Source organism: Lactuca sativa, chromosome 9, assembly GCF_002870075.4.
Source record: "Lactuca sativa cultivar Salinas chromosome 9, Lsat_Salinas_v11, whole genome shotgun sequence".
Taxonomy (NCBI): domain Eukaryota; kingdom Viridiplantae; phylum Streptophyta; class Magnoliopsida; order Asterales; family Asteraceae; genus Lactuca; species Lactuca sativa.
Window position 1 is genome coordinate 22,686,262 of NC_056631.2, and position 16,969 is coordinate 22,703,230.

The following is a 16,969-nucleotide window of genomic DNA, read 5'->3' on the forward strand; positions in this document are numbered from 1 at the left end:
ATTCCAGTTTCTTAATTTTTTATTATACTTTTAAAAAAGATAATGATTCTTTATTTAAACAAACAAACATTGTTACTTATTTTATGACGTCAACCATTAACTAAACCAAAATGGAATGGGTAATTCAACAAGTATCTTGGTTTATTTTGACAAAACTCAAACAATGAAATAAAAATATTAAATTGCAAGATAGATTTTTTATTAAAACAAAATATGAATGGTCATAATATTTGGTATTTGTAGTTACATTTACAAGGTCTATAATCATAGACTTTAAATCAAACATGAATGTGACTAGACAAGTGGGAGATATTATGTGATGGTCACTTCAACCAACCCTACTTGTCAATATTCTTGTCCCCAAATTTTTATAATAAAAATCTTGTCACCCTGTTATGAACCACAACTTTCTCTAGCCATCAATGCAATAAAAATATATCAAAATCTAACTTTAATTCCAACTTTTATGATAAATACATGATACTAGTATTAATACTAACAAAACAATCAAACATGTATATATAATAAATCTTTCCACAATGTTCAACTAAATATCTCTAACCTCTTGCTAGCCACAAACAATAATATAAAATAGTTGTCATTCACTTTCTACAACTTTTTATTGGATAAAGACATGTTGCATAAAAAATGCTGTCTTAAACCTTTTTTTTTTTTTTTTTGCTACCAGTGGCAACAATTTTCTCTACCTACACAACCATATTTCAGTAGTATTATATCACAAGGGCAAAAAGGTAAATTCACAAGTTCAAGCGCGTGGGTAGCGTGACCGTCCTTTCTTCCTTAGAAACTCGGGGATTTCTACTGAACCGCCTTCCGTGAAGGCTGGTGATCTTCGGTTCATTCCAGCCACATCTGCCTGACCCCCGTGCTGCTGCATTATTCAATCATTTCTACTGTTTGTAAAATCCCGAAACTACCCCTAGGGGTAAAATGGTAAATTTGATCCTAACATTTATTTGGTAGTTGAAGTGAGATACCTGTAGAGTCCTTCCGTCACTTTCTTCTTGCCGCTTGAATCCGGTTGCTATAAGAGTGATGCTAACCTGAGCCAATCAATAATAAAAATATGTATATAATTCTTTTTCTTTTTCCAATTAAAGTAAAAGTAAAAATGTTTTTTTAAAAGAAAATAAACTTTACTTGACCACTTATCGATGGATCAATAACTGCTCCAAATATCAAATTAGCACTCGGATCAACAAGATCATATATCACCTCGGCTGCAGCATTTACCTAAAAAGTATCATCCGAAATTTATGTCTACTATTAACAATCATTACAAAATATTATATGATAAAAGAACTTCCTCTAATTTTTTCATTATTTAGGGATACTTTAGATTTTTTTTTATTAATAACACATGTGGTTAACATGCATTGAACTGAAACTGATGTTAATAAGACAAAAATTAGACTCGCTTGATCTCTTACTGTACAAAAGACATAAATGCCCTCCCCATCCTTATCATAAAAAATAACCTTAGAAAACTTGTCCACATAGACAAAAGCAAACAAGATAATCTTATATCCAAAGGACAAAAGGCATATATAAATGTAACAATGACAACACACATACATAAATAGAGAGAGAGAGAGAGAGAGAGACCTCAAACAATGTCAAATCGCTACCACCAGTTATATTCCAGACAATTCCAGTAGCCCTCTCAATACCAATATCTAGCAAAGGAGATTGAATGGCATTCAATGCAGCATCTCGAGCCCTAGTCTTCCCTGTTTTTATTTTAGAAATAAAGAAGAATGGACCATAAGGTCAAAATCGTAAAAATACTACAACCGAGTAGATTTTGATTTTCGTTTCATACTAACCGGTTGCAGTTCCTATCCCCATTAATGAGGAGCCTGCGTTTGCCATGATAGCTCTTACATCAGCAAAATCAACATTTACCAGTCCTGGAATCTGCAAATTTCAAACCATCAAATCAATCAATGACTGGAGTTGAAATTACTTAAATACCCATATGTCATGAAATCTCATTTTATTTATTTATTTTAATTTTTAATACCGTGATTATGTCTGAGATACCACGAACACCTTGTCTAAGGATATCATCGGCGAGATTAAAAGCTTCGGTTACAGGGGTAGAAGGGGAAACTGCAGTTAATAATTTGTCATTTGGAATGACAATTAAAGTGTCGACATTTTCCCTTAAAGATGCAATTCCTTCTTGTGCTTGAACAGCTCTTCTTCGGCCCTCAAAAGAGAAGGGTGTTGTCACAATACCAACGGTCAAAATTCCCATTGACTTTGCCACACCAGCGATCACAGGGGCCCCACCAGTACCTGTTCCTCCACCCATCCCAGCCTGCATGCATGCACATAATCAAAATTCAACCTCGCATCAGCTAAATGTTAGGGAAAACAAACAATAAGCACATCTCTTTCAGGTCAAAATAAATTGAATTGGTTTCTATTATGATCCGATTTGTTTTAACCTAAGATAATTACTCCCTTTTCCTTACAAAAATTGTAGCTTTAGAATAGATACATAGTTAGATGGATGTGAATCTCATATAGATGTTAAGATTCCAAATTTATCATGCTTGTATAACGTTGCATCATTTCAAGCATCAAATGGCATTGTTAATCATTATTATCTCACAGCTTTTAGCAAGTAGCATTTGAAATTAAATCTACAAATATAACAAAAGTAAAAAACTTACAGTCACGAAAACCATATCTGAACCATAAACAGCTTCTTCAATGGATTCTCTACTTTCTTTAGCAGCATTCATACCAACATCAGGATTACCACCAGCACCAAGTCCACGAGTCAACTCTTCACCAATCTGCAACCGTTGCTCAGGGAAAACAGGTGACATTCTCATGGCTTGAACATCAGTATTCACAATCCAAAACTCAACACCCTTCATTTCACTTTCAATCATACGATTAACTGCATTTGATCCACCACCACCAACACCAATTACTTTAATCTTAGCCTCGTTGTAATTACCTGGACTTGTTGAATCTCTCAAAATCTCAGTAACGTTTCCACCCAAACTGCTATCTTTAATCACTGTGTTGTTTCCCTCGCCTCTAAGCATGGAAACCTCTGGATGCAGATTCAGAAACTGATCTTTGTTGTTGAATTGATTGATATTGTGAGAGTTCGCCAAACATCTAATTTGGGGGACATGAGCGATCTTGTGGGAAGTAGTTGGAAACGCATGTTTGTCTTCAATCATCTTCAAGGAACTTGCTCTCCCTCCAAAAACAGTTAGTACCCCCATTGAGTTTCGAGCTTCTAAAGGGATTAATGATGGTGGTATACATGTTGTCATTATAGGGTTCCTTGCGTACAAATACCTGGTTTTTAAGCAACAAAAAGATGGTTTACTTGCGAAATCAATGAAAATTGAATCTACGGTTGTACAAACTAGATTAATACGACCAGGGTAAAATGCAGCATGATTGATTGTAATGCAAATTGAATTGAAAAACAGCAAATTCGATAACTTAAAGCTCAGATAACAGCGTAAGCGCAGAAATAAGAACCCTAAACATAAATAATTTCAGCAAGACATAAAACAAAGTAAAAAACCCAAAATGCGAATTGGGTGTATGCACGCATATGAGAAAGAAACGCCAAAAGGCAATAGGGTATGTACGAAAATGTGTCTAAATTGAGAATATGAAAGTCGAAAACCTGTGATAGCTGCGGTGGCGGAAGAACAAAGCGGCGGCAAAGTTTGGGAGAGTATGTTGCAGAAGAAAAGGGCTAAAAACGAAGTGGGTGTTAAACGTTAATCTTGAAGTTGTCTTTACTCGCTTCAGTTTGTTAAGTGTAATGTAAATTAGAGAGTTGCTTGATGAAAAATCTTCAAAAGTGAAAAAGAAACAACATTTCTCACATGATATCCTTATCGCCGAAGCCTTTCATTGGTTGGCTACCTACATTTCCTCTCTTTACCAAAATCGACATCGAATTTTGTTTTATTTTACTTCTTAATTTCGTAATATTTCTCCCATTATACGGCTCATGATTGTAAAGAAAATACTTTCTTGGTTTTTGTTTTTTAATCATGATTTTAACATTTTCAATATGTAATTTAGGTTATTTATTACTAAACTTTAACATAAATAAATTATGTGTTATCATAAACTCGATTTCTTGGTATTGTATCCATCTCCTGCAATTAACTAAAACTAATAAAATGATGACACAATGTGTATTGTATTGTAGCTAGCTTTGTCTTTTAGACGTGTAGATATTTTTGTAGATATTGTTTATGAAAATTATGGTAGTTGACAAACATAGGGTTCAATCAAGTTCGGTGTACCTTTTTAATAAAATCTTTAAATTTTTATTGGATTATCTGGTATACCGTCAACACGGAGGATGTGACGGTGATTTGGCATCTCACCAAAGCATGCACACCAACTCACCTCCGACATAGTGATGAGGTGGAGCCACGGTGTGTGGTGAGGTGTTGCCTCAACCATATTCAGTGACGTCCCTTTTCGACACTTCTTCCTGTTGTACCCACAAAAACACCCCCTACCCCCCCCCCCCCCCCCCCCAAATCTTTTGTTGTGGTGTTGTGATGGTGATGTGGAAGGAGAACCATGTCCTGATATGACATGCATACCCGATAGCCTTAATAAAAAGATTAGATGATATATGCCTATATGGTACATAACATGGACTACAATACATGGATCATAGTTTGTGAATAATACAAAGCAAAGAAAACGTCTAATAACCTTTCGCGATTTTGGAGTCGCTGACTTGTCGTACATTAGTTTTAAGTGACGGACTCGCCGAGTAGGTGCCGTGTGACATCCTCAATTTCACGGCCAGAAAAAATCGATTTGTTTATGCTTTGTTTTAAAATCATAGTTATCTTTTAAAGAAAACAGTTGCGAAATTTGAAGTTCCCAAAATAAAATATGATAAGAATTTATCAAAACGTTTCTCAAAGAGAATGTATTTTCATTATATAACAAAATCTCGGGATGTCATGTTTCGATACAGACCAAAAGCATAAACAGTATAAAATAGATCTTACAACAGTTATTTATAACTACTGATATATAATCCAAAATCTCTCGGCAAATCCACCAACTTATATTCTTGTGTCATTACCTGTAATGCAAAGAAAACTGAGTAGGTCAGGCTTGGAAGTCTGGTGAGCATATAGGGTTTTCAACCCATAATAATACATTTATTATATTCAATTATCAAACAATTAACCCAAATACTCATCCCCATATCTCCTTTATTTTCTCAAGGGTTTACCCTAAGAATCCACTATCCTTCATTCATTCATTCCTAAGGATTTACCTAAGGAATTGGCACGAAATACATTGCTGCCAAAGTTTATCTATCAGATACTAAATCCATAGCTATCAGGCGCTAACTCCATAGTCACATAGGTTTACTCAACAAGCGCTAACTCCATAGTCACCAATGTTCACTTTAACAGGCGCTAACTCCATAGTCACCAGGGTTTATACAATAGACGCTAACTCCATAGTCACCAAGGTTCATACAATAGGCGTTAACTCTATAGTCACCAGGGTTTATACAATAGGCGCTAGCTCCATAGTCACCAGGGTTTATACAATAGGCACAAAGTCACATCGCCACCAAGGCTTACTCGATAGGCACTAAGTCGCATAGTCGCCAGGGCTTACTCAATAGGCACGAAGTCACATCGTCACCATGGTTTACTCGATAGGCACTAAGTCGCATAGTCGCCAGGGTTTACTTAATAGGCACGAAGTCACATCGTCACCAAGGCTTACTCAATAGGTACGAAGTCACATCGTCACCAACTACTCCATCTACCCATGTTCTACCCAACATTTTTTGTAGATATAAATACAAACACAATTTAAATCATTTAACACCCGTATAAAAACATCAATTCCAAGCCAATCTCAAATAGACAAATAATATATAACACATAACACGTATTTCATAGCTAATACTTTATATTTATGTGTTAGAAGAAAGTAACTATACACTCACTTGATCAGAAGATGATCGGACATCAGTACAGCTTGTAGAAGTAGTATTCTTCGGTAGATCTGGAAGATCTTCACAAAAACCCGGCTTCTCGCGGGCAGAGCTTCGGCTCGGGAATTTCCCTTCTCGGGATCTTCGGGGCCTCAGGACTTGCTTCGGGGCTCGGGAATGATAGTGGGGCTTCGGGGTATTTCTTGCACGCAAAACGAGGTAAAAACGCGAGAGAAAGGGAAGAAATGAGCAATAGAACTCGGTTGCACTCGACATCTATTCATAGGGGCTGAAACCCCGAATTACGTTGGGCGTAATCTTTAGTTACGATGGGCGTAACCTGGATAAGGTCGCTGACTCCCCCCCTTTGGATAATATCGAAATTTATAATTAAATTTAATATTTTAATTATTTAATAAACTTCAAAAATTCATATCTTCCTCATACGAACTCCGTTTTCGACATTCTTTATATCCACGCGTAGGTGAGACTATGCTCTACACTTTCGTTTAGACTCCGTCGGCTAATTTTGACTTTATTTTTATTATATATTTTTAGTAGGCCGGGACAAGAAAACTCCGTTATAAATTCATAACTTCTTCATCCGACGTCCGTTTTCGTCTGTCTTTTTACCGTTGCACTACTATCAACAAGATCTTCGATTTTCGTTTAGATTGTTTTGGCTAAAAACCGCTCGATCTCAAATCGAGTATTCGGGTTGCATACCGCTAAGTCGAAATTTAGAAAAAATCATAACTTCCTCATACGAAGTCAGATTTGGACGTTCTTTTTATGCACGCTCATAGTTTAACGAACTCTACGAATTTTGTTTGATCGCTAAGGATAAGTATTGCTCTAACGTAAATTCACTTTTTACGTCATTCAGCGTCGTGTCGGTTCTGTCGCGAAACTTCGACAGGTCATAACTTCTTCGTTATAACTCGGATTTCGGCGTTCTTTATATATACGAAATCCTTGTAACATACACTATAACTTAGTTAAGATTATTCATTCTAAATAATCTTCCATGAAAAATTCATTTTTGATGCTTATCGTCTCTAAATTGACTAGCCCTAATCTACGGGCGTTACAATTATCTCCCCTTTAGGATGATTACGTCCCGGAATCATCAACGAAATAAGGCTTGTATAATGATTCCATATGTTAACTTTCCATCCTAATTAATAACTGTGATGCTCAATCTTTCATCTACTCTTCATACTATGTTGGACTTTCAATCGTAACCTTCAAGTTACAAAATAAATCCTTATTGTGGACTCATTCTTCTTCTTAGGATAAATACTTTCCTTTATCTATTGTAACAAACCGATGGGTAGTGTTCTAATGACCTCTCATCGTATGATGCAAAGCTTAGAATCAAGTCTCTTAGAGTCAAATTCCAGAATGGAATATACCTTCCTTCATATTCTAATGTGATATAATCACATTTTTACATGTAGCATTTCTAGCTGCAAGATTCCTTAACAACGAGCGTGATGCTATCGATCGCATTGATTTCAATCTTCTGGCTGAAGTCAAATGCTACATCGAACTCGGTTCTCTGAACCACGTAACAAACTCATCGTAGTCGGACTCAATTTGATATTACCACTAGGGTCAGAATATCAATCTTCTTCTTAGTCGTTACCGAAACGATGGTAACAACATACTTGAATAAAAACGAACTCAGTTACAAGCTTCTTGGTAACCTTGTGACTTTCCCTAATCCAAGCGTGAGTCTTGTGCTTCCAGTAGTATAGATCTCCACTACTGTTCACACCTACTTATACTCGTCCCAAGTATTGTCTCGCAGTCCCCAAGTCCTAAAATCACAAAACAATTTAACACATACGAATGTGTCCAATTAATCATAAAAAAATCCTAGACTCTACTAGGACTTCTTCCATACGTATCTTCTATCATCAATCATGCTTCAACTCGGTTGGTGATGAAAATTCCATACAATGGGAAAACTTCAAGAACTACACCAATCGTTCCATCATCCTGTCAATCGAAGGTGTACTTCAGACGTACCGTACTCCTCTAAATGTTCTGTTATTTGATCAGACATATTCTAAAGGCAAGATACCACTCTTACGATATCTTACGATAGGTGTCATTCACTATCATAAGCCTCTCATTTCCTCCATTTGCTCAATTCTCTACGATTCTTATCCATAATGTTTTGTACATCCAAGCAGACGTTCGTTGTACCAGGCGAGAATTTAAGATAAGAAAGCTTTACTTATGATAGACGTATAAATCTCCTTATCACTCCGAAACGTTTACATGCTAGTTCTAATATCGTAGTCATACGCTTAGAATCCTAAACACGTAAGGTTTCCAGACCCGGTCGGCAACAGACCATAGATCCGAACAAATAATAGCATATATGGCAAACATATAGCATTTAGCACATAAAAGCATTTTAGCCATCTTTCCTAAAATATACTAGTGCTCTATCTAAAATATGGTAGACACTCATCTCAAAATCATCGCTTAGCATTCTATGTTTAAGACTAGAAATCCTACAAATTTCTAGTTCGCTTAAACTAATGCTCTGATACCAACTGTGACATCCCCAATTTCACGGCCAGAAAAGACCGGTTTGTTTATGCTTTGTTTTAAAATCATAGTTATCTTTTAAAGAAAACAGTTGCGGAATTTGAAGTTCCCAAAATAAAATATGATAAGAATTTATCAAAACGTTTCTCAAAGAGAATGTATTTTCATTATATAACAAAATCTCGGGATGTCATATTTCAATACAGACCAAAAGCATAAACAGTATAAAATAGACCTTACAACAATTATTTATAACTACTGATCTATAATCCAAAATCTCTTGTCAAGTCCACCAACTTATACTCTTGTGTCATTACCTGTAATGCAAAGAAAACTGAGTAGGTCAGGCTTGGAAGTCTGGTGAACATATAGGGTTTTCAACTCACAATAATAGATTTATTATATTCAATTATCAAACAATTAACCCAAATACCCATCCCCATATCTCCTTTATTTTCTCAAGGGTTTACCCTAAGAATCCACTATCCTTCATTCATTCATTCCTAAGGATTTACCTAAGGAATTGGCACGAAATCCATTGCTGCAAAAGTTTATCTATCAGATACTAAATCCATAGCTATCAGGCGCTAACTCCATAGTCACCAAGGTTTACTCAACAAGCGCTAACTCCATAGTCACCAAGGTTCACTTTAACAGGCGCTAACTCCATAGTCACCCGGGTTCACTTTAACAGGCGCTAACTCCATAGTCACCAGGGTTTATACAATAGGCGCTAACTCCATAGTCACCAAGGTTCATACAATAGGCGCTAACTCCATAGTCACCAAGGTTTATACAATAGGCGCTAACTCCATAGTCACCAAGATTCATACAATAGGCGCTAACTCCATAGTCACCAAGGTTTTCACAATAGGCGCTAGCTCCATAGTCACCAAGGTTTATACAATAGGCATGAAGTCACATCATCACCAAGGTTTACTCGATAGGCACTAAGTCGCATAGTCGTCAGGGTTTACTTAATAGGCACGAAGTCACATCGTCACCAAGATTTACTCGATAGGCACTAAGTCGCATAGTCGCCAGGGTTTACTTAATAGGCACGAAGTTACATCGTCACCAAGGCTTACTCAATAGGTATGAAGTAACATCGTCACCAACTACTCCATCTGTAACGTCCCAAAAATACGAGCCAAAAATTTCATTTTTAAAAACATATACTTAGCAAACATTAGCATTAAAACGTTCACCAACCATATCAGTTCATAAAAGTTAACGCATGTCTTGAAAACATTTTTTAAAACATAATACTGTCAGAGTACAAATTCCCAGGAGGGTCTCGTAGTGCGGAATACTAGGCATGTGTGTGATGGGCCGCTACCGCGCCAGCTCCTTCCCCTTCGAAGAAGAGGTACCTGAAACCAAAACTGAAAACTGTAAGCACGAAGCTTATTGAGCTCCCCCGCTGTACAACATACCATATAATCACATAACATACATATACTGTCAGGCATATCTGGGTGCCCGACCTACCCCTTTGGTCCTCTCGACCAGATACTGCCTAGTATATTTGGGTGCTGTCCTCCCCTTCGGTCCTTACGACCAGATACTGCCTATCATATCTGGGTGCTGGCCTCCCCTTCGGTCCTTACGACCGGATACTGCCTTGCATATCTGGGTACTGGCGTCCCCTTCGGTCCTTACGACCGGATACTAGGGACTATTTCACCCCTACTGCTACCATATAACACATATCAGATAGCAACATATCATACTAGCACATAAACATAACACAGGTAGTATCAACCCCAGATGAATATCACAGAGACAATCATCTATCATGCAACTCCTACTGGTGGGTCGGCATTGTGGCCGTAGACCCACCACTACTGGAAGGTAACTCACCTCGAAAAGTAGCTACCGAAAGTCTTACTGCTAGACGTTTGGCTGCTACACCGGTAATCCTCCGGCTACAAATCCATAAACATAGATTAGCCACTCATAAATACCCTTGGTCAATTGACTGACCCAACCCAGGTCCAAGTCAACTCCTTGGTCAAAGTCAACTTCCAGTTGACTGGACTCGCCGAGTCGTGGCACGGACTTGCCGAGTCCTTCTCCTACTAACCCGATCCTACTCGCCAGGTCCCTCTTCCCACTCACCGAGTGACTCCTAACTCACCACTCAGGACTTATGGAACCGACTCGTGGTCCGACTCGCCGAGTCCAAGAACAACTCGCCGAGTCCCACGAGCAGGTCTCCTACTCGCTTCCAAATCCTCATCAGAGCATCCCTTAAGAGGATTTGGAGTCCTGGGACTATTGCTACACGTTAAATTGCTAATTTCGCGTGCAGATACGAAGGGTTGGACCTTCAACACTTGAACCCCTCTTTCTTAGTGAAAGTTCATATGACTCGCCGAGTTTGAAGAACAACTCGTCGAGTTCCAGGCAATCTTCATAGGACTCACCGAGTTGTTCATCCAACTCGCTAAGTCTAAGACCATCTTCATGGAAATCGCCGAGTTCCACTTTAGGACTCGTCGAGTCCCTTCGACCCACTTCCCATACAGACCAAATCTGAGACATGCAACGCTTCAAAACCATAGATCCATGCTCCTAGGGCATGCTTATCACGTAAAGTTGCAAACTTTACGTGCATGCATGGCCCTATAAGCTCAAGAAGGCAAATCCAAGCTCTTTAAGAGGTCATACACTCAAAAGGGACCTCAATAACTCCAACCACAGAGACTTTATACTTCTAAGATGTCCATAAGATCCCAATCCGAAGTCCTTTCAGAACTTAGAGCATAATACATGGAGTTTGAGGTTTTAGGGCTTGAAAACAACTAACTTGGGACAAAAAGGGGATCTAATGAACTAGTGATCAAGGTAAGAACTTTTTTACCTGAATGGATGCTCCTCACAATGTAGATTTCGGATCTACTTCCCATCCTTGCACACTTCAACCTCCTCTTCCTTCCTCTAAGCTCCAAACCTTCTCCACAAAGCCAAAATCACTCTCAAGAACAATATGGGGGCTAGGGTTTCTTTCTACAGCTCTCTGGAAGTGTTAGGGACGAAGGAGGCCAAGTTAGAGCGCTTAAATAGGGTGCAAACACCCGAATTAAGGTTTTGTCCAAACAGGGTCTACTCGCTGAGTCCAAAGTTCAAACCCCACGCCTTATCCCGCTCCTACTCGGCGAGTTGGTCCTTCAACTCGCCGAGTCCAAGGCAAAAATGCACAAAATTAAAATATTATACACAATGAGTACGTACCTGGAACCAGGTGTTACAAATCTCCCCCACTTATTTTAGACTTCGTCCTCGAAGTCTGCTGCTCGATCCTGCAACAGCTCGGGGTAGTGCTCCATCATCTCTTCCACCGGCTCCCAAGTCCACTCTGATCCCTTCTGGTGCTGCCATTGCACCTTTACAAGTTCCACCCTCTTGTTCCTTAGATCCTTCTTCTTCTTGTCGAGGATTGCCACAGGCCGCTCGATGTAATTCAGGCTGTCGTCGACCTGAATATCCTTCAAAGGCACCACTGCCGAGTCGTCTACCAAACACTTCCGCAATTGAGAGACGTGGAAGGTGATGTGGATCTGGCTGAGTTTGGCTGGCAGATCCAGCCTATACGCCACCTTGCCCACCCGGGCTACAACCCTGCACGGACCAATGAATCTCGGGCCCAACTTGCCCCGCTTCCTGAATCGAATGACTCCTTTCCAAGGCGACACTTTCAGGAGAACCATATCCCCGACCTGGAACTCCAGGTATGATCGACGCTTGTCGGCGTAACTTTTCTGTCGACTCTGCGCGGTCTGAAGCCTGCTTCGAACCTGCTGGATTCTCTCGGTCGTCTTGAGCACCACTGTCGTGCTCCCCATGACCCTCTGGCCAACTTCACCCCAACATATCGGGGTCCTGCACCTCCATCCGTACAACATCTCGAATGGGGGACGGTCAATACTCGCGTGGTAGCTGTTGTTGTACGAGAACTCAGCCAAGGGAAGATAGGTATCCCAACTACCACTGAAGTCTAGCACACATGCCTGCAACATATCCTCCAACGTCTGGATGGTCCGCTAGCTCTGACCATCCGTCTGTGGGTGAAAGGCGGTGCTAAAATGCAGACGAGTGCCCAACTCATCATCAAACTTCTTCCAAAACCTGGAAGTGAACCGTACATCTCGATCTGATATCACCGACACTGGCACCCCGTGCCGCGCCACTATCTCCCTGATATAGATATCGGCCAATCTTTCGGCCATGATACTCTCCTGAATCAGAATAAAATGGGCGCTCTTGGTCAACTGATCCATGATGACCAAAATCGAATCTACTCCACGTGCCGTCCGGGGAAGCTTTTTGATAAAATGCATCGTAATATCCTCCCATTTCCACAACGGAATATCCAACGGCTACATCTTGTCGTGCGGTCTCTGATGCTCGGCCTTGACCTTCCTGCAGGTCAAACACCGCTCGACGTACCACGCCACATCTCGCTGCATGCAGGGCCACCAATAGTCTAGACGAAGACCCCGATACATCTTCGTCGCCCCTGGATGAATAGAGAACCGGGATTTGTGCGCCTCCTCCATCAAGATCTGGCGCACGCCTCCGTGATATGGCACCCACACCCTACGATGTAGTGTCAATAACCCTCGGCTATCATAATCAAAGGAGGTGACTTGACCCACTATTCGCTCATTTTTCCGATGCTCCTCCTTCATAGCCTCCTGCTGAGCTTCCCGAATCTGCTCTAACAGTGGAGTCACCACCGTTATCCTCGTACACCTATCCCTAATCGGTGACGCCTTACGGCTAAGCGCATCGGCCACCACGTTGGCCTTCCCCGGGTGATAAAGGATCTCGCAATCATAATCCTTCACCACGTCCAACCACCGACGTTGCCTCATGTTCAAATTCGACTGATCCATGAGGTACCTCAAACTCTTGTGGTCCGTGTAAATGGTATATCGAACCCCGTAGAGGTAATGCCGCCAAATCTTGAGGGCGAAGACCACCGCCCCCAACTTTAAATTATGCATCAGGTAGTTCGCCTCGTGAGGCTTCAGCTGCCTCGAGGCATAAGCAATGACATGTCCCCTCTGCATTAATACTGCGCCTAAGCCCGAGAGAGACGCATCACAAAATACCACAAAATCCTCTACACCCTCAGGTAGGGCTAAGATTGGTGCCTCGCACAATCTCTGCCTCAGAATCTCGAACGTTGCCTGCTGCTCAGGCCCCCATCGAAAGACCACAGCTTTCCTAGTCAACCGTGTCAGGGGTACGACTATCTTGGAGAAATCCTGAATGAATCTCCAATAGTAGCCTGCTAATCCGAGGAAACTCCGAATATCGGATGGAGACTTCGGAACCTCCCATCTCATCACGGCCTCCACCTTGGTCGGGTCTACTGAAATCCCGTTTTGGTTGACGAGGTGCCCAAGAAACTGCACCTTGCGCAACCAAAACTCACATTTGGAGAACTAGGCGTACAAGCTCTCCCTCCTCAAGGTCTCTAAAACCTCTCTCAGATGCTCCTCGTGCTCCTCCTGTGTCTTGGAATAAACCAAGATGTCATCAATGAAAACTATCACAGACCGATCCAACATCGGTCTACATACACGATTCATGAGGTCCATGAACACAGCAGGAGCATTGGTGAGCCCAAACGGCATCACCACGAACTCATAATGACCATAACGCGTCCGAAACGCGATCTTCTGCACATCCTCCTCTCTGACCCTCATCCGATGATAACCTGAACGCAAATCAATCTTGGAGAACCAAGATGCTCCCTGTAACTGATCAAAGAGGTCATCAATCCTCAAGAGTGGGTAACGGTTCTTCACTGTTACCTTATTCAGCTCCCGGTAATCTATACACATCCGGTGCAACCCGTCCTTCTTCCTCACAAACAGGATCGGGGCTCCCCAGGGTGAACTGCTCGGTCGAATAAAAACCCTTGTCCAGCAGCTCGTGCAGCTGCATAGACAACTCTTGCATCTCAAGAGGAGCCAACCGATAGGGTGCCTTGGCTATCGGAGCCGCACCAGGAACTAGGTCGATCATGAACTCTACCTGAAACTCCGGAGGTATTCCAGGAAGCTCCTCCGGGAACACGTCAGTGTAGTCTTGCACCACTGGAACCTCGCTCACCGTCACTTTACCCGTTTCCCGGGTATCCATAACATACGCGACATATCCCGCGCAACCCTACTGAAGGTAGCGCCTAGCCCTTGCTGCTGAACATATTGTAGGTCCACGCTGTGGCCTCTCGCCATGGATCACCAACTCTCCCCCACTCGGGGTCCTGACCCGCACTAGCTGTTGTGCGCAATCTATCACCGCCCCATTAGGGCTGAACCAATCCATGCCTATAATCACCTTGTTCCCCCGCAAAGGGATAGGAACCAAATCCCCCAAATAGCGCTCCTCAAATATCCTTAGGACACAATCCCTGAACACTGCTGACGCTCGCACCGATCGATCATCAGCAATCTCTACCTCTAAAGGGCAATCCAACATGCCCGAAGACTTAGTAAACCTCTTGCTAAGCGCAAGGGAAACAAATGACCGGGTGACACCCGAGTCAAACAACACCTGAACTGGGATACCATTCACATGGAACGATCCTAACGCATATATACAGGGCACGTATCAATAACATAACATCATAATAAATAAAGTAGAGGGAAAGAATCATACCTGTCACCACATCGGGTGTGGCGCGTGCCTCCTCTGTAGTTAGCTGAAACGCCCGGCTCCTCACCACGGGAGCCTCTGCCTTGCCTTGCCGTCCATCAGTAATCTGCAAGGTAGCTGGAGCTGGCGCCTTTATTGGCGCTGACGCTGTCAACTGGGGGCAATTGGCCTTCTTGTGGCCCCTCTGGTTGCAGTAGAAACACAGAAACTCAGACGTCTGTACCACAGGTGAAGGGGCCGTACAATCTCGGCTGAAGTGCCCTGACTTGCCGCACTTGTAGCAGCCTGACGATCCCATCTTGCACGCTCCCTCATGCGACCTGCTACATTTCTTGTAGCGGCCCCGCCCCTGTTGGCCTTTCGGCCCCGCATCCGATCCCTTGGGCTTCTTCCCCGAAGCCCCCATAACATGCCCCTCTTCCGCCTTCCTCTTCCGGATGTGCTCCAGGTCTATCTCCCTCTCCCTTGCCCTGGCAATCATAGAGTCCAGGGTAGGGCAAGCTGAAAAACTAACATGCTCCCGAATATAAGCTCATAGCATGTCATGATAGCGGGTCCTCCTCATATCCTCATCTCCCGCGTACTGGGGCACTAGCAACGCCCTCTCCTGGAACTTGGTGGTGATCTCCGCCACAGTCTCCGTCGTTTGTCTCATATCCAAGAACTCCCTGGCCAGCTGCTGAAGCTCGACAGCCGGCGCGAACTCTACCCTGAACCTGGTCGCGAAGTCCGACCAAGTCATAGCCTCGACGGCCAAGGCCCCCAACGAGTCACCCACAAACTCCCACCAATCCCTAGCTCGGTCTTGTAAACACCCTGCTGCGAACCTCACCTTCGATCCCTCAGGGCAGAAGCTAATCATCTGTGCTGACTCAATGTCTGCAATCCATCGCCTGGCAGCTATGGGGTCCTTCGCCCCATGAAAATCCGGCGCACCACTGCCCCGGAAGTCTGTGAAGGACAGTGTGCGAGATCCTGACTGGCCAGATGACATGTCGCTCCTAAATTCCCTAAGGCGATCCTCCATCAACTCCAATATCCTCTCCTTGATCGACCCGAAGATAATGGGGGTCGACTCAAGGATGCCTCTGGTGATCTCTGACGCGATAAACTCGCGTAGTCCCTCATCTACTGGCTCAGAACCTGATCCCCAACCCGATCCCTCTCCTGTACTGCCAAATGCGGGCCTCGAGCGTAGCACCACCATTATGAATTACATAAATAATAATTGTTAGCGATACTGATACCTCTGGAGGAATCACACCAACTTCAAGTTCCCTGGTCTTATCTTGGCCTTCCTCGGTTCGGGTACGGATCCTCTGCTTTCAGTAGTACGGGCCCATACTACCTTACACATCTATCTGTACCTTCTCCAAGGACTGCCTTGACTCTACCAGGTCCCTTTCACTACTGCTAATCACTGCTATACTCATCCTAGGCTTGCCCCAGGAAAATCTCTAACTCCACCCTACCCGGTCCTCAGCTGCTGAAGGCCTCCTTGTAATGTCAACTAGTCATTACCTGAATACCATCACATGTGGTGAGGCTCAGAAAATCCTTCGAGTAACGGACTCGGCCCTACAACGGTTAGACTCAGACAAGAGCTACGCAATAGGGCCAAATCCAACACTCTAAGATTATTCAACCCTGGTCACATGTGACGTGATGTACTCACCTAATGTCTAACTCCCATCACTCAGAGTCCCACGAAGCACAAAGCATGCA

General features: G+C 42.5%; 1 protein-coding gene across 3 annotated transcripts; it reads right to left on the reverse strand.

Moving 5' to 3' along the window:
• Positions 1 to 489: 489 nt before the first annotated feature.
• LOC111882584 (cell division protein FtsZ homolog 2-1, chloroplastic) lies at positions 490 to 3,937 on the reverse strand. 3 transcript variants are annotated; one of them, XM_023878949.3, is made up of 8 exons: positions 3,689 to 3,937; positions 2,703 to 3,348; positions 2,045 to 2,344; positions 1,848 to 1,938; positions 1,627 to 1,751; positions 1,162 to 1,254; positions 999 to 1,064; positions 490 to 889 (listed from the first exon to the last, which is right to left on the reverse strand). In XM_023878949.3, exons 2-8 carry the CDS (start codon positions 3,321 to 3,323, stop codon positions 767 to 769), a joined length of 1,419 nt encoding a protein of 472 aa, XP_023734717.1. In that variant the 5' UTR covers positions 3,324 to 3,348; positions 3,689 to 3,937; the 3' UTR covers positions 490 to 766. The 3 variants fall into 3 exon arrangements, with proteins under 3 accessions (XP_023734717.1, XP_023734716.1, XP_023734718.1); XM_023878948.3 differs by having other exon boundaries at positions 490 to 892; positions 3,689 to 3,934; XM_023878950.3 differs by having other exon boundaries at positions 736 to 911.
• Positions 3,938 to 16,969: the final 13,032 nt, after the last annotated feature.